Source organism: Ictidomys tridecemlineatus, chromosome 1, assembly GCF_052094955.1.
Source record: "Ictidomys tridecemlineatus isolate mIctTri1 chromosome 1, mIctTri1.hap1, whole genome shotgun sequence".
NCBI classification, from domain to species: domain Eukaryota; kingdom Metazoa; phylum Chordata; class Mammalia; order Rodentia; family Sciuridae; genus Ictidomys; species Ictidomys tridecemlineatus.
In genome coordinates this window covers 44867817-44889956 of record NC_135477.1, presented here as the reverse complement: position 1 = coordinate 44889956, position 22140 = coordinate 44867817, and the positions used below count along the sequence as shown (strand labels likewise).

The following is a 22140-nucleotide window of genomic DNA, read 5'->3' as shown; positions in this document are numbered from 1 at the left end:
TTATACAATGTCAGGTTCAATCAGACATGAATCAATGTGAATACACATGGATAAATCCTTAAATAGAAACACGGCACCATAATTTAACTGACAGACACAGAAAGACTCCAGAATGTCTCTCCTACCCACGAAGTGCTGACAAAGCAGGGGGCTATAATCAAGTCAAGAGCTATCTTAATCCCCCTGGTCCACAAGACTTAAACGGAAAGGGCTGGGCAGACCTCTATAGTCAGAAAGAGAACTGCTCATGGATGAGTTGAAACATAAAATGTCTTCTTATTTCTTCCAAAGAGGTCCAGAGAGTAACATCCAAGCCCTTTCCTGAGATCACTATTGAGAATCCTGCTACCATGTCTCCAGTCTGCTGGCAGAAAGCCAATGCTAGGGCAGAAGGATGATCACAAGGGCAAATTTTAACACTGTCACAGAACAGTGGGGAGCAAAGAATGCTGCCCGTGTTGATGCTGTGGTGGTACCAGGAGGGGGCAGTGTCCTCTGGGCATGTGGCTTCTCACTGGGTGACTGCCCCACACCTGGCTGGATCCCAGGGTGATGTGGGTCGATCTGCACCCATAGGTCACTTATGTCTCCCACCAACCTGTCAGCGTACACTGGAGTGCTCCCCAAGTCAGGTCCTGTAGTAATAAATTACGCTGCAGGACAGCAGGCCTGACTTTCCCTCCCTGGCCATGCTGTGTCCTCCAGGGCTCTTGGATTGGATCAGGCCTGTGGCTTACTTCCAAGGCAAGTTTTCAAGAAGGCAGTTGCATGTACACGTGGGGTCCCTGTGGCCCTCCCTGGGTTACGTGAGGAGCAGTGCCTCAGTGAGGGGCTGAGTGGAAACCCTGAGTCAGCAACTGTTCACAGCCTTAATTGTTGTAAAGGGAGGGATGGGGCGAATATTAAGAAAAAAGGCATTTCCCCCATCATTTGATACCTTGAGAGAAGGTCACAGGTTAGCCTAATGGATGCAGACAAAACATAAGGCCAAGCTACAAATTTTAATGGAATTCCAAAAACAACTCGGGTCAAGAATTGCTAACTTAGGAACCTCATCAGTATGGGAAAGAAATCACGGATTCTACCTTCGATCCAAAAACTAACAGCAACACTGAATCCCTTAGCAGCATTAACTCAGAACTTGGGAAATCAACAAAGGGACATCCAAAGCACTTAAGCACAGTTCTAGAAAATACTGCTTCAATTCTTTTGGTGTCCTCTTTTACCACATCCATCTCTTTAATCACTCAAACAATAACCTCCTGTCCCTTCAGTTTGGGCTGTTGTCTATTGGAGAGCGGAGACAGTTGAACCTGGTGTCACTGCAGCAGCAGACCTTTAGGAGTGACTGGAGCAAGAAAATAGTGTCAAATCCCTGCTTTCTGGTCATCTCACTCCCTGGGCAGAGAAAAGCCAGAACAATGTGACTCATCTGGGCAGGGAACTGGGGGGACAAGCCCCACAGAACGCTCTTCAGGAGTAGGGGAACTGCAGTCATTGCCACTTATCCCTGGCTCTGAGCCAGTCCGACTGAGCAAATTCAGCACAAAGAACACATTGTCCCCAGGAGCAAACCCCCTCTTAGAAGATGAGCTACTTGCATTTCTTTCCTATGTTGCGTGAAACCTCTTCCAAATCCCTGACAGACCTCCAGCAATGGTGCTGGCACCAGGCAGCAGCCTGAGTAAGCACAGGACACCAGGCTGGTTTTCTTCTGACAGCCTCAGTGTCTGCTTTCTATTGTCCCAGGAGATTTATACTCTTCAAGGGAACTGTGTTGCCAGCTGGGGCACATCCCCAGCTCCCGCTAATGCTCACCCCCTACGAGGGCCGCCTCCTATCTTGTCTTGGCTGGTGCCTGCCTGTGACCAAGAGCACTCCTCTCCCACCACTGCCCCTGGGGTACTTTATAGGCCATCGGTTCTGCACCAGCCCTGCACCCTTCAGTTCTGGGAGGTGGGACAGATAGGGAGACACCTCAGGAGGGGTGTGGATGTCAGCAGAAGGCAGCGCTGGCAGCCTAGCCAGCTGTGTATCATCTCTGTGGATACTGCCAGGTTCTAAGATACCTTGTCCCCACCTCAAGAGGCTCTTAGCTTTATGGAGGCTTCTATAGGACATGGAGAATAGCTTTGGCTTTTGAAACAAGGTAGGGCCCCACTATGGGTCAGAGGTAGAGGAAAACAACAGGATAGACACAGCATTTTAAAGACAGCAATTCAGAGGTGCTTGGGCCTCTCAACAGTCTCCGCTCAGGTACCAATTCTAGATGGTCCTATTTGCTTAACCAGCTTTTCCAGTGTCACTTTAATGCTTCCTTGGTTTCTACAGCTTCTTGGTTTCAAAAAGAAAACAAAACAAAAACAAAAATTCCAAATCCCTCAAATGGAGCAAATAAATAATAGTAATAATATTTACACGTGTACGCCACATTGAGAGGTTCCAGAATGACCAAGTAGAAGAAACAGGAACGTGCCCTGGCCTGCGTGAGACCTCAGACCTGGCTCACAGCCAGGCGTGAAGACACCTGGGAGCTGGTAGAGGCTATGCAGTGAGGAGGATGGGCAGTGACTCCTGGCTGTGCCTCTTCTTAAGTCCAGGGAGGGAGGGTGGTAGGAGGTGCTGATAATCAACAATCCAGCTCTCAGTGCCCCAGAGCAGTCAGGTATGGGCTGTCCTGTATTAGAGGGTGAGCTGCTCCTGGAGATGTCAGGGCCCCCTCTGACCACTGGCACAGGTCTCTTTAGGCCACCTGCAGACGGCACAAGGAGCTGAGATGTGAGAAGTTCCCCTCTTTCCCAGACTATGTGACAAGAGGGATATGGAATTCATTTGTGTCGAAGATCAGAGGCCTCCTAGGAGGGTTTGGGTCCCTGTCGGCTTTATGGAGCAGCTTGAAGAGCCCCGTTCCAATGTTCATTGGGATTCCCATGATGATGCACTCGGACACCCCTGGAACCAAGCAGAATTGAGATCAGAAAACTCTCAACACATAGACGGGTTTTCAGGAGGAACAGTCTATTGAATTAGGCACTAGAAAACCAGAATCTGAGTTCTAGCTCCATAGCACATCAATTGGTTGAACTTGGAAAATCACTTTCCTTCTCATCTATAAAAGAGGGATGGTTCTGAAGTAGTGGCCTGGTACTGTGCACCTGGGAAGATGGAGGGACTTTTGTACCCTCAGGGAGGGACACTGTCTGCTCAGGGCCCAGCAGACTGTTTGGAAACTAAAATATATTCAGCTAGTTCTCTTCCAGATGAGCCAAGGCATCCTGTAGCCTCTGCCATTGAGAACATAACCTAGACAGCTAGGGTACTGAATAATGCTTGGGAAACTGAGTTTGCCACTCACAGCATCTGTAGCTTAGGTCCTGGAAAGAAGCAAACAACTGGGATGGCAGTGAGCAGATGTCAATGCCCTTGGAAACTGTAGCAGGCAGCTGTCAGTTATGCTCAGAGGAAGGGGCTGGGCGAAGCTTACCAGCTGCCCAAGCCTGGAAGAGAGACCCTCAGAAGGAAGGCTCCTGCAGAATTCCACGAGTGAGGGGCGGTGCAGAGTCTCTGTATAAGCTCTAGTTTGGCTTTTTAGAAAGCAAATTCTGGCTTTGCATCAGGCTTCTAAAGCATGTAAGTGGCTACTCTGCTCCGTGCTTCATGACAACAAGGAACCAGACAAGCAAATAACCAAACAAAAACACGTACTGAGGGCTAACCTGGCTTTCAGTGTGCTAAAGGACCAGGAGGAGAGGAAATTTTTCAAAGTGGGGTGGGGTGGCTGTGCTGGATTACAAAGGGTTGGGCGGTGGTGGAGAGGCAGCAGGAGGAGGTAGGGTAGTCAAGCCCAGCTTCCTGGGGTCAGGGGTGGGTTGCTGGGTTGCAGTCCATGTCAGCAGACTTGCTCTCCTTTTGCTTACAGCCTTGGCCTCCTGTTCTCCTCTGCCTTCCTCTCACCCCACATCAATCAGTGCTTCTTTTTTCTTTCCTCTCACCCTTCTTTAACTTGAAGAACTATGTAATTTCTTTTCCTCTTCCTCTCCAATTTGTGCCTCCCCCGACCTTTATTTGTGATGGGGATCAAACCCAGGGCTTCTTGAACATTAGGCAAATGCTTTACCTCTGAGATATACCCCAGACCCCATGTAGCTTTTAAAAGGAGAAAAGGGTAAAAAATAAGTGAATGTTCTGAATGAAGCCCCACCTAGCCATTCTCTATTTAACAAATCCACACAAGAGTAGGAATTGTGACAGGAAATGGCTACCAGGAAGCAGAGCTCTGGCTTGGGCATGGCAATCAGGCTTGGATCTAACTGGGGGGGGGGAACTTGGGGCAGGTTGCTGAACATTCTAAGCCCAGCCCTGCACCAATGCCCCCCTTGGGCCTACAGAGTCTTCCTGTGGACTAAGGAAGGCTACAGAAAGGCCCAGGACTCAGTGCTGACTCAGGGACAGAGGTGGTCTTAAAAACACTGTTGAGCACTCCCTTGTTCCTAGGCCAGGACAGCTGCAGGGACACTTTGTGGTGTGGGGAGCACAAAGCTTAGTGCAGTGCAGGGCGAGCTGGCAAGCAAGTTTGGTTGCCCTCGGTCTCATTGTTAAAGGTGACCTCCCAGGTGGGCTGAGAGGCTCAGCGTACTTGGTGCCTGGTACAAGGGCTTCACAATGGAAATGGAACACCAGCTGCTTCCCAAGGAGACAGGACAGTGGGACCACCCCGCTGGCACTGAGGGGGCCGTGCTATTGCCTTGTTGACACACTGGGTGCAGGATCAACACAGCAGACTACTTCAATAGCTAAAAAAAATTCCAAAACACTTAGGGTTGATCTTTTCTTCCTGGTCATAAAACTACCTGTATCTATAGAGGATAGCCTTCTTAGAGAGGGCGTGGGAGAGAACAGGGTGCTATAGTCAGGCTTTGGAGACAAGAGATTGACTAGTTCTAATTCTGTAATCTCTGCCTTTATTCTTGAAAATAAAAGCTCTAGGGATAGAATTGTAGCTCAGTGGTAGAGCACTTGTCTAGCATGTATAAGGAGCTGGGTTTAATTCTCAGAACTGTATATAAATAAAAAAAATAAAGGTCCATCAACAACTAAAAACAAAACATAAAAAATAAAGGCACTGCCTGCTTAGTGTGTTCAATTCAACCCTTAAGAAGCCCTAACCACGGGCTAACCTGTAAATAATAAATGCCGCCACCGTCTTTTTGTTTTGATAGTACTGGGGTTGGGACCCAGGGTCTTGTGCATGCTAGGCAAGCACGCTTTATCTTTGACTTACATCCCCTGCCCTTTTAATTTTACTTTGGGACAAGGTCTTGCTAAGTTGCCCAAGCTAGCGTCAAAGATGTGATCCTCACTGGGCATAGTGGTGTATACCTATAATCTCAGTGACTCAGGAGGCTAAAGCAGGAAAATTGCAAGTTTGAGGCCAGCCTCAGAAACTTAGTGAGACCCCAAGCAACTTAATGAGAACCTGTCTCAAAATAAAAAAGCAAAGGGGCTGAGGATATGGCTCAAGCGGTAGGGCGCTCGCCTGGCATGCGTGCGGCCCGGGTTCGATTCTTAGCACCACATAAAAATAAAGATGTTGTGTCTGCCGAAAACTAAAAAATAAATATTAAAATTCTCTCTCTCTCTTTAAAAAAGAAAAATAAAAAATCATCCTGTTAAAAAAGAAATTTTAAAAATAAAAAAGCAAAAAGGACTGGGGATGCAGCTCAGTGGTAAAGTGTCCCAGAGTTAAATCTCCAGCTCCCCCTACCTCCAAAAATAGGGTTCTCTAGCCTCAACCTCCCTTGGCCTCTTGAGTTGCTGGGATCACAGGCTTGAGCTCCTGAGCCTGCTTCAATAAAACCCTTTGATTCTGCTTCTAGAAACACCAAACCTACCGCACACAGAATCCTTCTGTCCAAAGTAGGCAGCATCAAAGAGATGGTCAGCTGTCTTCTCAAAAGAGGCCAGCATCAGCACACTCTCCTTCATCTTGGCCAGGCCAAACCTGGTGATACCCAGAACTTCACCCTGTATTGTGGATACATTCAGAGAGCTCTCAAGCTACTCACAAAAGCACCAAACCAAAGCACTGTGCATCCCCTCAATAATTTTGACAAAAATCAGCCCAACAGCTGTTCATGTCATAACTGCAGGCCTGAGGTTGTCAGTCTAGCCTTACTATCACAGGAGGCAACTGGTCACTGGTGACATGGAGCCTTACACTCCACCTAGATAATGAAGAATTGAGACTCTAACTTAAAAAAAAAAGGTGTGTGGGGGGGGTGGGGAGTCTTGCTTCTTTATTATGGCCCAAAGAACTAAAACCAGAATGAATTTAAAAGCTTTAAGTAGGAAAAATGCTAATTCCATTTAGTTACTTCCATCAAAGAAATGGTGTGCCATCATTAAAAAAGAATATTTAGAAATATTATTTAACAATACAGAAAACGTTTCAGTTAAAGGTCAGAATAAAAGCGGTGCACATTGTCTACTTGAACTTACACAGTAAAATCGAACAAAGTAAGACTGGAAAAGAAGATTTAAAACTGATGGTTGCTGGGCCTGGTGGCACACGCCTATAATCCCAGCGGCTAGGGAGACTGAGGCACGAGCACTGCAAGTTCAAAGCCAGCCTCAGCAACAGTGAGGCAGTTAGAAACTCAGTGAAACCCTGTCTCTAAAAACAAAACAAAACAAAATAGGGCTGGGGATGTGGCTTAGTGGTCAAGTACTCTTGAGTTCAATCCCTGGTACCCCGCCCGCCCCCCAAGAACAAAACAAAACTGATGATCTTTCCTTCGTGGTGGCCCTGTTTCTCACTGGGTTTCAGAGGGCCTGCAATACAGACAGGAGTGTTTGGGGAGGTCACAAACTTAATTCTATTTACTGCTGCCCTATAGCATTGCTAGTGAAAATCATTTTGTGGGGAAAAGAAAAACCAAAAAAAATCCCAACCAACCAATCTTAGCATGCCACTCCCAGTGTTCCACTTCAGATCACCTACACTTATCCTCTGCCTGGAAGTGGCTGTAGAAGTGTGGTGAACAGGCATAATAGAGTGCAAATACCCCAGCTTGCATGGGAATCTCAGGGCTTTGGGCAATGGATAGTTTTGCTTTAAGATAAAACTTAAGACAAAAACTATGCTCTGGCTCTTTTCTACTAACTGGGAGTGTTTGCTATGAGACTGCAATTCTCATGTTGGGACTTTACCAGAACACCTGGCCCCATTACCAAGCCTTGGTTTTTGAGTGACAGCTGCATCTTACTTTCTTTCTAGCATGTTCCTCATAGTAGTATATCTACATGCCTCGCAAGCACCGAAGCTCTGTTCTCCTATGAGTGGGTTTCCAGATGCCCTGGCAGCCCTGCAGCTTCCCCTCCCACAAACCTTGTAGGTCATAAGGTCGCTGAGCAGCATCACGTGCCTCCTGTCGATGCTCATGCCATGGTTAACCATCGTGTACTGGATTTCGTTGATGATGGTTGTGCGGGCAGCCTCAATGCCTAGAGTTTTCTCCACCTAGGGATGGCAAGGGGTGAGTGGAGAAGGCCCCTTCTGGACGCTACTGAATCTTCTGTCTACTTCCTCCTCCGCCCAGAAAATTCAAAGCAAACCCTGCTGTTACCCAAAAATGGATTTCTGGGTAATTCTTAGAGGTAGGCCCAGAGTAAATTTTGAGGACCTGGGGAAGTGTGCTGGGAATTGGCTGAGGGCCTATAGGAAGCACAGGGAGATAGCTTGACCCTGAGGAGGTGAGGTGGGCTGAGTGGTACCTCATAGGTGTTATTGGAGGTGGTCCGGGTGCCTTTCACACCATGGGTGGCCATGACTGCCCGCAGGTTGTCACCTTCCACCAGAAGCTTGTACTTCTCCTTTCCGCTCTGCTCATCAATGTGGATGACAGCTCTGGATACCTCTGGGATGCCCTGAACTACCACCTGGATTCAGAGACACAGAGGCTCTAGATCCCATAGCTCCCATGGTCTGGCCAACCTGAGAGCCTCAGAATCCAGGAGGCTGTAAGGGTAAGCTCGTCATGCCCTGGTTTCCTAGTTTGTCCCCAGTTCCCAGCAGCTATCATCAGTAACTCTAAACCCAAGAGTGTCTGTGGGCTGTCTGGGGTCAGGTAGAAAAACACAAATTCAGGTGGACTGGGGTTGTGGCTCAGTGGTAGAGCATTTGCCTAGTGTATGTGAGGCACTGGGTTCAATCCTCAGCTCTGCATGTGAATAAATAAATAAAGGTACATCAACAACTAATAAATAAATGTGTATATATAAAATATATATAAAAATATAAATAAAAATATATATAAAAACCATATTTATATATATACCCCAACAAATTCAGAGAACTATGTCCCTTTCTATAATCAGTTTTATGACAGAACAAAAGGAATCTGATGGGCAGCATTGGTGTGGCAATGTTAAGGAGAAAACAGAGCACTGTCCTGTCTGGGGTTCCACCCCTGGGCATTCACACTGGAGCCAACTGTCCCCATAAGCAGCGACCTGGCCTCACCTTGGGGAGGTCTTCCTTAAGGAACTGCAGCACATAGTACATGGAGCTCTTGCTGTTCTCTCTAGGGGTGACACACACCACAGCCTCACCGTGAACAGCCACGTCGCCAGGCTTCACACGGAGCTTGGAAGTGCAAATGGAATACCGCACCGTCTCAGCGTTCACCTGCAAGGCCCAGGTGTGGGCATTACTAATGGAACTTAAGACCTTCCATTCTGGTAATTCCACCCCTAGTTCACTACTGCCTCTCAAGAAGCTTTTAGTCATTTTCCCCCATTAACATTTTTTTTTGGTACCAGGGATTGAACTTGGGGGCACTCTACCACTGAGCCACATTCCCAGTCCTATTTTGTTTTATTTAGAGACAGGGTCTCACTGTGTTGCTTAGTGCCTTGCTTTTGCTGAGGCTGGCTCTGAACTCATGATCCTCCTGCCTCAGCCTCTTGAGCTACTGAGATTATAAGCCTGCGCCACCGTGTATGGCCCCCTTATTACTTTTTAATACCACAGATATACTGCATATCTGATATGTACATGTGTCTATCTGCTCTACTCAGTTTTTCTTTTTTCTTTTGCAGTGCTGGGGATCGAACCCAGGGCCCTGTGCATGCAAGGCAAGCAGTCTACCAACTGAGCTATATCCCTAGCCCCGCTTTACTCATAAAAAAGAAATCTTTTTCACTTCAAGAACCAATATTTGGGCTGGGGATGTGGCTCAAGTGATAGCGTGCTCGCCTGCCATGCGTGTGGCCCAGGTTCGATCCTCAGCACCACATATAAAGATGTTGTGTCTGCCGAAAAACTAAAATAAATAAATAAATATTAAACAGAAAGAAAAAAAAAAAAGAACCAATATTGGTTCAGTTCAGTTCAATACACGCAGCCCCTGTGGGATGCTCTGGGGAGGTTGCAGGTCAGCAGAGGCCAGAAGACTTCAAAGCTTCGGCAGAACCTCCCGTGTATATCTCCTATCATCACAGTTGTTCCTGTGCTACACTCCTAGAAGTAACTTGGCTTTTCTGGTTCAAGAGACACAAGGCAGGCAACAATAGATGAGCAAGAGAAGTCTCTAAATTGGAGACTGAGTGCTAAATTTCATACCTAACTGTCATATGGGCAACACATGAATCTGACACTTGACACTGGACTGAAAGAATGTTTTAAATGCTTTACCACTTGAAGGAAAGAGGAAGGTGCCAGGGAGTTACTAAGTTTGCCATAGGCTCCCTGTCTTCATGTATCCCTGAAGAAGGCTGATGATCATTGTATTATTTACATGCAAATGCCAGTATGAGACCTCAGGTTAAACCAGCCATTTAAAGACATCTACCAAAGCAGCCAGGTACTGTGCTGGGTAATGGAGATAACAGATGAGCAAGGAACACCGGCCCAAGAGTCCTTCTAGACACTGGGAAAACACAGAGACCAGTTATCATAATGCCACATGCTATCCAAAACCAGGAGCCAAAATACACCTTTTCTCCTTATGAGTTAATTAGCTCAAGTATTTGTTACTTGAAGTAACAGAAGGCTGACTAACACAGTATGTCATGGTGAACTGGCACTGGGGCCTATACAAAGCCTCAACTAGTTTCCTTTTCATCTTCAAATGGCCATGTCTATGTCAGGGTCAGCTTAGAAAGACTGAAAATGGGATGGTACAACGGGGTCTCCAACAATAGAAGCCAAACTGAAGCCCCTACACTGCCTCCTGTCTTGCGTGGCCCTTGCCCTAGTTTGTCAGCACCTGTGTTGGAGCTGACAGCATGACTTCCTCCACGCATTTAATTAGGTGACTCACTTCCAGTCTCAGAAGTCTAATCCGTTCCAGGGAGAGTTTGACAAGGATAAAGCAGTCATCAGGAAGAAACACTTCTTCGATATACTCGGAAATCTGTGGTGTTGAGACAGCAGAACTTTCATCAATCACTCCCCTCCTCCCAGAGCACACACACCCAGCTCTTTAGGCAGAGCTAGAACAGCATGGCCTGCAGCTGGCGTTTCCTCTCAGTGCTGCCTGGCTCCTTTTCTTGTTATCCAGAGGCATCTCTTACCTCCCCCAAGAGGGTTTTCTCAATCCTGCCCTTCACTAGGCGGGCGTAATCCGCGTCATCATCCTGGTCCAGCTGTGCTGTGATGATGGGAGTGCTGTGAGAAGGAAAAACGATCACTGCACGAGGACTAGGCCCGCCTGAGGAGCACTGCTCTGCTCTCTCTGAGTGCTATTCACAATCTCCTGTGACCGTACTTGCCATTTATTGAGCATTTTCTGGGTGTCAGACATGCTACAAAAGCTGAATGAACTCTCATTTGGGTTTACTATTTTTGGAGTGCCTCAGGCAACCCACTCCATCAGTGAATGACAACACTTTAAGAAAAATTTTCCAGACAGAGAGAGCCCTGCTCCTTCCTCTTTGGTCCTGAGAAGTGGTCATTTCAGTTCTTCCGTGAGTACATTGACCCTTCAGGTACTTCATTTTCCTCCATCCCTCTCCAGGACCACCTCCTGCTTCTCTGACTGCTGACTATCAGTTCCTGTCCTCACTGTTTTCCATGGTGTTCTCCTGAACACACAATCCTAGGACTAATCTGACCAGCCGCAAGGGGCAGGTAGAGCTCTTACCACCCTGGACATCCACGATCACTGTTCTAGAACCAGGAACAGCTATTTTTCACTTATTGCTATTGCTGTTTTGTTAGATTTAGATTATAGATGAAATTGTGATTTTGGTCATCAAATGCAATGTAATGTATTTCAATTTCTTCTAGTTTCAGATTACCTATGATTCCATTGTAAAATCATGAGGGGCATCTCAGAATATGGCATCAGCTTTATTTAGGCAGTGAATGGCATCAAAGGGATGAAATCTCCAATTTGTCAGGTCATTTTTATCATTTTCTCTTTCTTGTGACTTATGGCTATTTAAAAAAAATACAAAACTGCTTCCACTTGACTGCATACAGGATTTTTTTTTTTTTAATTACTGGGGATTGAAACCAGGGGCATTCTAGCACTGAACTAAATTCCCAGCCCTTTTTAATTTTTTGATAGCTTTGCTAAAATTGCCCAGGCAGGTCTTGAAATAGCAATCCACCTGCCTCAGCCCCCCAAGCAGCTGGGAATACAGTTGTGTGCTATTGCATCTGGAGTGACTTTTTAAAACACCAGAATAGGGGGCTGGCGACATAGCTCAGTTGGCGTCATGCTTGCCTTGTATGCACAAGGCCCTAGGTTCAATCCCCACCACCACACACACACACAAACATCACACCAAAATACGATCAACACAGTAAACATGCTACAGAGTGTGAGACACTGTCTCATTAGAGCATCATAGGTATGCGTGGGACACAAGGATCACTGTTCCTCAAGACACAGGGCAGGGAGCTGGGTACCTGATAGCCTTGGAAGCGTTGATGATCTCTTTGATGCGGGGCACGCCCAGAGTGATGTTCATGGAGGCCACACCTGCAAAGTGGAAAGTCTTCAGGGTCATCTGGGTGCCTGGCTCACCAATGCTCTGGGCACAGAGTGCACCCACTGCAGAGCCTGGCTCCATCTGTGCCCTAGAAGGAAAAGGCATGAATGAAAACATAATGTAATAAAGAGAAGTCCAGCAAAAGTACTAGGTAAAGGTTTCTAGTTATTGCTTTGTGTGTGTGTGTGTGTTTGTGTGTGGGGGGGGAGTACTGGGGTTTGAACCCAGGCCCCTTAACCACTGAGCCACATCCCCAGCCTTTTTAAAAGATATTTTAGAGACAAGGTCTTGCTGAGTTGTTTAGGATCTCACCAAGATGCTGAGGCTGGCTTTGATCTCACGATTCTCCTGCCCCAGCCTCCAGAGTTGATGGAATTACAGGCCTGAGCCACCATGCCCATAGTTATTGCTTTTCAAGAAAACAAAGATGCCACTGAGGTGACAGAGGAACTGGTAAAGGGCCAGGCTGTTTGTGACAGAGGAGAAACCCAGCACAGACCAGAAACAGCAATGAAATTCTTTTGGTGCTCAGCATGGGATGAACGGGTCCAACATCCACTGCTTAGAGAAGATCTCAGTGGCCTCCTCTGTAAAGAGGGCACACCCCTGTAATCCCGGCGGCTTGGGAGGCTGAGACAGGAGGATCATGAGTTCAAAGCCATTTGAAACCAGTTTCAGCAAAAGAGAGGCGCTAAGCAACTCACTGAGACCCTGTCTCTAAATAAAATATAAAATGGAGCTGGGGACGTGGCTCAGTAAGTGGTGGAGTGCCCCTGAGTTCAATCCCCAGAGCCAAAAAAAAAAAAAGGCTAACTGAGGGCACTGACAGTGGACAGAGCAGCTAGCACATGCCATATCTCTTGGAGTTTATCCATGGGGAGAAGACACTTGGGAAATTTCTTTGTAATTACTTCCAGGTCAGAGAGTTTCCAGCCTAGTGACTCACTGGAATTCTTAGATCATAGGTGACAAATCTGCTCTAACCCTGGTAGGAAGGAAGTGGTATTGGTACAGGATTTTGTGCCCATGGGGAACATAACGGACAAAAGAGATGTCAGTGGATGCCTGTGGCCTAAGACAATTAGCCTCCCTACCTCATATACTTGTCCCTACAGGTCTCCAGAAACTTTTCTATCTGGGTGGGGGTGATCCGGTCCAACTGGTATAGTACACGGGGCTGGAAGAATAAAAACCACAGTTAGGGTCAGCGCACCTGCAAAAACCTGTGCCGTAACTTGTCAGGGAAGGCCATTACCTCTGTTGTGCCGTTATCATTGATGCCATATTTATCTCTGGTTTTCTTGATCCTCTCAGAAACCCCTTTAATGAATTTTTTTATTTCCTGAAAAATTACAAAGCAAACATCAGTTATATGTTTCTCAATAATCTGGAGATTACTCATTTCATAAACTTCACATATGAATTACCCTGTTTTAGCAGTAGCTAGATATATGGTATAAAGGCTACAGTATAGATACTGGTTGGTTCTACTGCAAAGTGTTTTCCCAAGGATCACCCCATGCCATCGACACCCTGGACACACTCCACCTTAACTTAGGTCTCTTTACTTCAACTGCCACCTGTGGCCTTTGGCTCACTCACACGGCATGTGGGAGCTCACACTTGCACTCTTCCAGAATCCCACAGGGTCTACATCCATACCCTCAGAACAGGCATAAAACTGTACTGTTTATAGCTTTCTTTTCTACCCTCTTGGTTCTTGAGAGTTTCTTCTGAAGCTCCGATGATCAATTTAAATACCACCAGCTAAAGCACAGTTTTGTAGGCAGCACGTGCATTTCAAACACACGCCAACAGGCTCACCTTCATTTCACACAAAACTGTTGCCAATCCCCACGTCTCTCTCCCTCTGACCCTCACTTCCGCATCACAACCGTGCTGTCTGCCCCCAGTCCCATGCTCCTTTCCCACTCACAATCAGAACTCCACAAGAACCCCTGGGAGCGGCTCTCGGCCAGACATGACACCCAAGTGCTGTCTGCGCTGCTCTGCACCAGCACTCAAGGCCTCAGGATGACAACACAGGGCAAGGAGGAAGATGAAGAGTTCCTCATCGCGGGTGGCTAACAGAGCAGGGCTGGAGACCACAGATCTCACTCTCAGGTTTTCCCCTTTGAGTAATTGCTAAAAAAAACCCAATCTGTTTTGTTTGTTTATCTATCTATTTATTTATTTATTTTTGCGGAACTGGGGATGGAACCCAGGGCCTCATGTATGAGAGGCAATCCCTGTAGCACTGAGCAATATCTCCAGCTCACCTATCTGTTTACTGATTCCCAGTCCATTATTTCTCCTTAAAACCAAGGTGGCCAGCATTTCTCTTGGATCACCAGAAGAGCAGTTAGCATCCTGTTCACTGTGGGCCACCAAGTTTAGGGGACCAGCTCTTAGAGCATTTCCAGGCTGAGCAGAAGGCACACATCATGCATTAGCAATAATCCTTTAGGTCATTAAGTCTCAGCCCTGACAGCTGGCAATGGCTATCCTGTTTTGATTGAGGGATGTTCATCCATAACTACAAAAAAAATTAAAAAAGAATAGAAAAAAGCTTCATGAGGTCTTATTTCTTGACCTTGGGGAGAAGGCCAGCCCTCCCTGCCCAAAGTCTATTCAGTCTACCTGATAAAAGACTGAAACAAATTTTTTCAAGCACACTGAATCAGAAGCCTGCTTTTGCAAAAATAATGTAATGATAAACTTCTTTAGCTTTCCATGGACTACCTACTAATCTGTAGGTACTTTTCTGAAAGTAGAACACTAGAATCTACTTTATGTTCTTTTTCCTTTTGAGACAGGGTCTTTCTATATTGCCTAACCCAGTTTGGATCGTCTGAGCTCCTCAAGCGATGCTCCTGCCTCAGTCTCCTAGAAGCTGGAATTACAGGCACACTCCATTGTGCCTGGCTGTGTTCTTACATTTAAACAAATTTGCATCTGTGTCCATTGGTCCATGGTTTACATGCCTTTCCTAACCAGCTAACCAGCTGCTGCCAGGTCTGCAAGACCTGCCTGTGAGGCAGCATGGCCTTAGCCCATCCCCCAGAGCAGGGGGCACTCGGGGCAGAACGAGGTGAGATGCTTTCTCCAAGGTCTGCTATCTGGGTGGAGGTTTCTGTGATGTTGCTTTTGCTCACTGAAAGAAAATCAGTCTGTCTTCTGGGAATCCAGGTGGCCAAGGGAGTGCACCAGGGCTGTCCCTTTCCTATGGTCACAGCTTTTTTGTGACTGCCTGAACTGACCAACTCCCATTCTTCCCATTGGGAATGTGAGGAGACATGTGGAGGGTGACCTGGCAGCTCTGCCATCCTTCTATGCAGACAAAAACCTTTACTGAAGAAAGGACTCTTACTAACTAGCAAGAGTTTGGAAATCCAAGAGGCTGTTTTAAAAGTGAAATGCTTTAGACTCACTCATTAATCAGGAGCCTGAGACCACACTGTCGGATAGTTTCAGTTACTATCTGGGAGGAGGGGGGCAGAATAGCTTTTCCTCGTGGGGCACTGCCGACCATGGCAATATTCAAGATATTTTACGGCTAAACTGAATTTTCCCTTGATACAATTCAGTGGACAGAGTCTCCTTTATATTAGTAATCTTCACCCCTGCCACTTGCCTGGCAGTTACTGAGCCCTACTGCTCCAAATGTGGCCACTCCATCACTGAGAGTGAAAGGCTGCTTCACCTGTTGCAGGGAAACAGGAGCCAGAATCAAGGCCACACAGACTCAGGGGTTTTCAGTGGTGAGGAGCTTTGTACACATAAAGAGTGAAAGAGCACATGCAAGAAACCACCACCCAGCAGGCACCAGAATGACATCGTTCAGCCACCACCCACGGGGATGTGCTCCAGTGGCTCTGCTGAACCAAAAGATTTCCCATACACAGGGGTTAGGGCAGGTAATCGGGAAGTTAGTTTTTTTTTTTTTTTAAAGGACAAACGCTTGGTGGGAATGAAAACCGAAAGAAGCTACCAAGAACCCAGCTGAATCAACCTGAGCATGCTAGAGGGAGTCACAACATGGCAACTGGCAGGCAATTAATCACAGACTAAACAGTTGTTAGCTCTTACACTCCCTGCACAGAGTGCGGTGAACGCAAGGCCGATGCCACTGGAGCAGCTCTGCCGTCTCAGCTCTGGCATGGGCTGGGCTGGAGAATATTTCACGACTCAGGCAAATCTGTTCCGGTCAAAGGATTTTAGACCCTCAGCAAATCTCAGTTCATCAGACTGAGAGCTACTGGCAGGCAAGGACATGTTTAGTCATGTTTGCACCCCCAGATCTGCAGTGTATCTGATATTTGGTGCAGACTAAACCAGTGCTCTCTAAATAGACAAATACTGCTGGTCAGAAGGTCACCTGGTCAAAGGCAAGAAAGAAACAGGTCCAGGAGAAGCCCATGTTTGCCAGAACTGGGACTCAAATATGTTCTCTCCGATGCTGGCAAAGAGCCAGATTTAACCTGTTATGCTCAGCATTCACACCGTGCTAGCAAGTTACCTCCTTATATGTCTCATAGCCTGTCTCAGTAAAGGTCTTCAAGGGTAAAAAGAAAAATAAACAGGTAAACATAAGCATGAAGAAAAATCAAGTTACAATTCTAATTTAAAAAAAAAAAAGGAAAAGAAAGAAAGAAAGAAGCAAATACCTGGAGGAAAAAAAACAAAACAAAGACGCCCAGTTATGCATTGGATGTTAAATACAAGAAAACCTGGAAGAGGCACTTTTTAGCCTGGAGTCCACTGGAGGAGGGAAGAAGTGCAGCACTCCCTTTACAAAGCATTCTTCTTTGAGCTTTGCTTTCCATTTAACTTTTGATATACTGAAAGAGATACACTCTTCCTTAGCCTGCTGATCCTGTGCTGTTGGAACTAGAATCAGCACACAAAGACTGATTTTACTGATTTCTCTATCCTTTGCTTTTGATTCTAACCATGATTATAAATATGAAGGAACTGCTGGAGCAGGTCAGTGTAACTGAAAACCAACCGAATCACACAGAAGACCCCAGGAGGGTGTGCAGGTACCAGCTCTGGGAAGAATGAGGAAGGCCAGCTCACTGTATTTCTAATCCGTATTAGTATGAGAAAGAACAATTTAAAGGACATGACAGGAAGAGAACTCTGCTATCACTAAGGATGACTGGGATTCAGATGCCTGGGGAAAGGAATGGTCCATAGGGGAAGAAGGTGGGCAGTACGGTAGGCTGGTGGCAGAGACAGGGCTCAGAATCAGTTCTCTAATGTATTTTTCTTCTAATGGTAAACTGTTTTTGTGAAAGATAAGAGATAAATTCTTCATGCTGGCTAGTGATAAATTCTTCATGCTGGCTAGGCCATTTTTGAGCATCTTAGTAAAGGAACAATCACCTTGGAAAACAAATAAAAACACTAGCTTATGCAATTCACTGGCCAGCACGTGGCAAGACTTCTTGATGCCAGCAAGCTGGGTATGATGGCAGCACAGGGCATAGCGTACCTGCAGGAAGCTCTCCTGGCAGCAGAGGAACTCGCTCTTCTTCATGATGGACTCCGTGGTCAGGGTCAGTTCGTTTTTGCTGAGTGCAGGCTCACTCTGACATGGGAAGACTGCCTGAATATCAGAATGAGATGGCATTACGTTGCAGGAGTGAGGAGCGGGGCAATATTATGTAAAGAAATTTAGAAGATAAAGTAACTTTATCCAAAGTGAGCTTTTTGCATTTGTCATTTTTCTTCTGAAACAAATAATGGACTCTACCTTTCATAAGAAGGTGAGAACCAGATAAATACGTACTCTATCTTACACAAAGACTTTCACACTACTTGGGGGATGTTGTTCTATTACTTCCCAACCTTCAACATAGCCCATATTTGCATTAAAATGGATATTGGTCTTAAAAACAAAAAACAAACACCAAACATTTCAAGAGTAAAAATACTCTAACATTGCCAAGCCCATGGGATTTACCCAAGTTTTAAATGGCTGCATATTATTCTACTGTGTGGGTAGCTAGAGCACTGTATACTCGTCTTATCCTCTACTGATGGCTCGCCTGTCCTGTAAACCACCTAGAAAAGACATTCTTAGCACATTTAGGCTGTTTCTTTTTTTTTTTTTTTTAAAGAGAGAGTGAGAGAGGAGAGAGAGAGAGAGAGAGAGAGAGAGAGAGAGAGAGAGAGAGAGAGAGAGAGAGAGAGAGAGAATTTTTGATATTTATTTTTTTAGTTCTCGGCGGACACAACATTTTGGTTGGTATGTGGTGCTGAGGATCGAACCCGGGCCGCACGCATGCCAGGCGAGTGCGCTACCGCTTGAGCCACATCCCCAGCCCTAGGCTGTTTCTTTAAGGGCAAATTTCTATAAGTGGGTCAAAAAGCACAAGTATTTAAATTCAGATCAATATTGTCTCCCTATCTTCCCAAGAAGCTGGTTTGGAATTCTACCTCAGCTATGTATGTGAAATGAGCCTGCTTTCCCATGGCCTTGACTTATAAAACTGGTTTCTATATGCTCTCCTAGACACAGAGAAACCAAAGCCTCTTCTGTTGGCACTTGAGTACTACCAATAGTAGATATTTAAATGAAAACATGTTTTTTTTTTCTTTCTTTTAATACTGAAAAATTAGGTAGCGTAACTCAAAGAGAAAAGACTAATATAGTGCTTAGGGAGACATGACTAAAGCATGAATTATGGTATTCTAAATGGTACCTATATTCTTAGAAAAAAAAAATCCTCAGAAACATTCTAGCCCCCCCAAATAATGCTAAGTCTTACTTTGATGTTGTCCAGGACCCTTTTAAACTCCAAAGGTTCATCTTTCCCCTCCATAGCTGCAGGATCTAAGCCGTCTCCCCCATAAATGAACTGGATGATATCACCGGTGGAGCTTCGGACTGTCAAATCATACTGGGAGCAAAGATCTTCAAGGGATTTGACAAGCCTTCTCTGAAGGAAAAAGAAGGGAGTGCTCAGCTGCTCCGAGACCAGTCACTTGTGCAGAGAATGAGCTACAACTCCAAGTTTCAAGGTCATAAGCCCCTTATATATATTTTTTTACTTTTAGTTTTTTTTTTTTAAGTGCAGAAAACTGAACCCAGGGCCTTGTACATGCTGGCAAGACACTGCCACTGAACCCCATGCCCAGTTCATGACCATGAGTACTTCAGTCCCATAAAAACACCAATATTAGAAATCCCCTGAAGCTTCCTTTTACTCCAAGAACAAGACCAAGAGAGTCTCATTGGCCTGGTGGTGATTCAGAACACTCCAACCTCCAGCCACTCTGTATTTTAGAAAACCTGAGATTTAAACTGCATTACCCTCAAAGAACTCTGAGAAAGCTGTTTTCTTAGGCTGTTTTGCCTTTCCCCTCCTTCTCCCTAAGGTATAAATCAGTGCAATGGTTTTTCATTTTTAAACAACCTTAAGCCAGGACCCCTGCAGACTTCAATATGAATTACAGAGGACCAGGCTCAGGCCCTCTTCTGGGACAGAGGGGAAAAAGAAGAGAACAGGGACAGCATTGTGTCTGACCCAGCAGGCAGCAACCATTTCTCAAATCTGCTTAGAGAGAACCTTCCACCAGCAGAATACTCTAGATAGCAGTGTAATGGTGGCTCTGTGAATCAGAAAAAGAAATTCTCCTCCAGGCAACTTAAAAAACAAAATTTCATTGTGCCAGAACTAATTTCTTCTAGGTTAACACACTGCTCTGGGAAAGTCACACTGTCTACTTTAAAAAGGTAAAGACAAAAAACAGTCAAAACACGCCATGGGAAGAGTGGAAAAGCATTTCACAGCCTGCTGGGTTTTTGACAGGAGCACACTCCCCAACTGAAGGACAGCTTCCCAGCAGAAGATGAACAAGAGTACCAGATAATAACAGGTACAGAGAGGCTGTGGAAATCTCTAGTTTATTGGTCATGGTCTCCCAGCTTGTGAGAGCCACATCCCCAGATCTTTTTTAATGTTTTATTTTGAGACAGGGTCCAGCTAAGTTACTTAGGGCCTTGCTAAATTGTTGAGGTTGGTTTTGAACTTGTGATCCTTCTGCCTAAGCCTCCCAAATTGCTGAGATTACAGGTGTGTGCCAGCACTCCAAGCTTGGAGTGTTGCCTTTTGCTGGTATTGTGTTCTAAGTAGTTAAATATATTTAAAATTCTGGGGGTGCTGAGGCTGTAGCTCAGCAGTAGAGTGCTTGCTAAGTACATCCAGGCTCTGAATTTGATCCCCAGCACTGCAAAAAACATTTTTTTTCCCCCAACAAATATAGTTAAGTTATGGAGTAGAGAACAAAAATGATCACAGGACATTGAAAATAAATCCACTGCTGTGATCTTCCGGAAGAATACAGAAGAGATGAATTTTCACTCTTTAGCCATTTTAGAGTATGTTTGTGGCAAAGTTTGAGAAGCCAAGCACAGATAATTTCTTAGTTTTATCCTGTAGCCCAGAGCTGTACATTACTGAATAAGCAGTTAAGTATCTAAGACCTCTGGTGGGTTCTGGAATAGGTATTGGGGCCAATTAACCTGATATTAATAATGACATGTCTGTAATCCCATCAGCTTGGGAAGCTGAGGTAGGAGGATCATAACTGGAGGTCAGTTTGGCAACTTGGTGAAAAAAAAAAAAACAAACAACTTGGTGGGAAAAAAAATAAATGTCTGGGGGGCTGGAGGTGTAGCTTAGTGGTAGACCACCCCTGGGTTCAATCCCTAGCACTGCTACAAAACAAAACAAAAAGATGAAATGACATAAATAATTGCAAAGTGGAAAAATCCTCTGTGTGGGAGGCATGTATTCCCACCTTCACATGCTAGGAAACAGTCTTGGAAGGTTGAATAAGAGTGTCCTGGAAAACACTCTTAGCAGGTCCTCCTCTAGCAGAGCTTTGGAATGTGCCCGGTCTTGATTCCCCAAGGTATACATGATAATTTGGAATGTATCACCTTTTCTTTGTTCTTTATTTCCAGAGCACCTACATTTCTAAAATTTTCCCTTTAATACTAAAACTGGATACATTATAGCTCATGTGCAAAGCATATCCACACTCAGCAGGGCCTTGTCCTGTTCTGTTGCTAATGGCCTACCTTTCTTCAAGTTACCTGCATGTATCCTGTTTCAGCTGTCTTTACAGCTGTGTCGACTAGACCTTCCCGACCGGCCATTGTGTGGAAGAAAAACTCGGTTGGTGTTAAACCAGAATAAAAGCTATTAGCCACAAAGCCTTTGGCAGCTGGGAGCTAAAGAGAGGTAGAAAAAAAGAAAAATCAAACAAAATAAAGTTCAAGGGTCACAATTCTAAAATCCATTCAAATCAGAAAATGCTCCACCTTTTGACTAAAACTACCTGGCCAATGCAATTCATGAACTGGCAGGCTTTATAAGCCCTTGCCTAAAAGAGAAATAATTTGAGCAGACCATCCTTACTAGACACGAGGAAGGTGAGGTCCCAGATGGGGCTGGCACAGGTGCTAGTAGCAGGCAAGAAGTTCAGGAAAAGGAGGCCTTGGCTTGGGCTGTTATCTGCCTGCTTTCAAGTAGCAGCCCAAGCAGTTGAGAACCTTGAGACATCCTTCCTGTGGGCCAAACCTGCCCACCTCCAAAACATAACCACATGTTGCTCGTATTTATGAAGTTTCATTTTGGGACACTGAAAATATTCTGCTCGTTTTAAGAAGTTTCATTTTGGGATGCTGAAAATATTCCAAAAGTGCACTATGACTATAGGTATGACCTGTGAATATACTAACAGTTGGTGAACTGCACAATTTAAAGTGACAAATTTTATAATACATGAAGTATGTGTGAATACAATGGCAAAAATATATATACCTATATAAAACATTGCACAGAATGGCTAACAGACTTTTATATGAATAGGTCTGTGTTCCTCAGACAATCTAGATGAATAGGACTCCAAAGTTCTACTTGATCCACTAATGCTTACCTTTGAGTGTTTTTCAAAGTGAGGCAAGGACCTGTTTTCAAAGCCATCTGGCACTCGGGAGCCACTGATAGCTTGCTGTCCCACACAGGCAATCATCTGTGATATGTTAATGAAGGAACCTGGGGAACCAGGTCAGAAATATCCATCACTTACTGAAATATGGCTAACTGAAGAGTGGGGAGCTTA

At 45.4% G+C, this 22140-nt stretch overlaps 1 protein-coding gene across 5 annotated transcripts in view; it reads right to left on the bottom strand.

Moving 5' to 3' along the window:
* Nucleotides 1-982: 982 nt before the first annotated feature.
* Polr3a (RNA polymerase III subunit A) overlaps nt 983-22140 on the bottom strand; it is a 41619-nt gene continuing 20461 nt past the window's right edge. For 2 of the 5 annotated variants that reach the window (XM_005325836.5, XM_078039377.1), the window contains 14 exons: nt 21955-22073; nt 21110-21247; nt 18777-18947; nt 17498-17611; nt 13256-13342; nt 13095-13177; nt 11918-12088; nt 10576-10669; nt 10323-10415; nt 8522-8686; nt 7774-7938; nt 7388-7519; nt 5892-6024; nt 983-2952 (listed from right to left, as the gene is read on the bottom strand). In XM_005325836.5, coding sequence (XP_005325893.1) covers nt 2804-2952; nt 5892-6024; nt 7388-7519; nt 7774-7938; nt 8522-8686; nt 10323-10415; nt 10576-10669; nt 11918-12088; nt 13095-13177; nt 13256-13342; nt 17498-17611; nt 18777-18947; nt 21110-21247; nt 21955-22073 — 1814 coding nt within the window. In that variant the 3' untranslated portion in view covers nt 983-2803. Of the gene's footprint in view, nt 2953-5891; nt 6025-7387; nt 7520-7773; nt 7939-8521; nt 8687-8787; nt 9930-10322; nt 10416-10575; nt 11441-11917; nt 12089-13094; nt 13178-13255; nt 13343-17497; nt 17612-18776; nt 18948-21109; nt 21248-21954; nt 22074-22140 lie in introns of those variants that run through there. The other 3 variants (XM_040271928.2, XM_078039372.1, XM_078039381.1) reach the window with 3 other exon arrangements.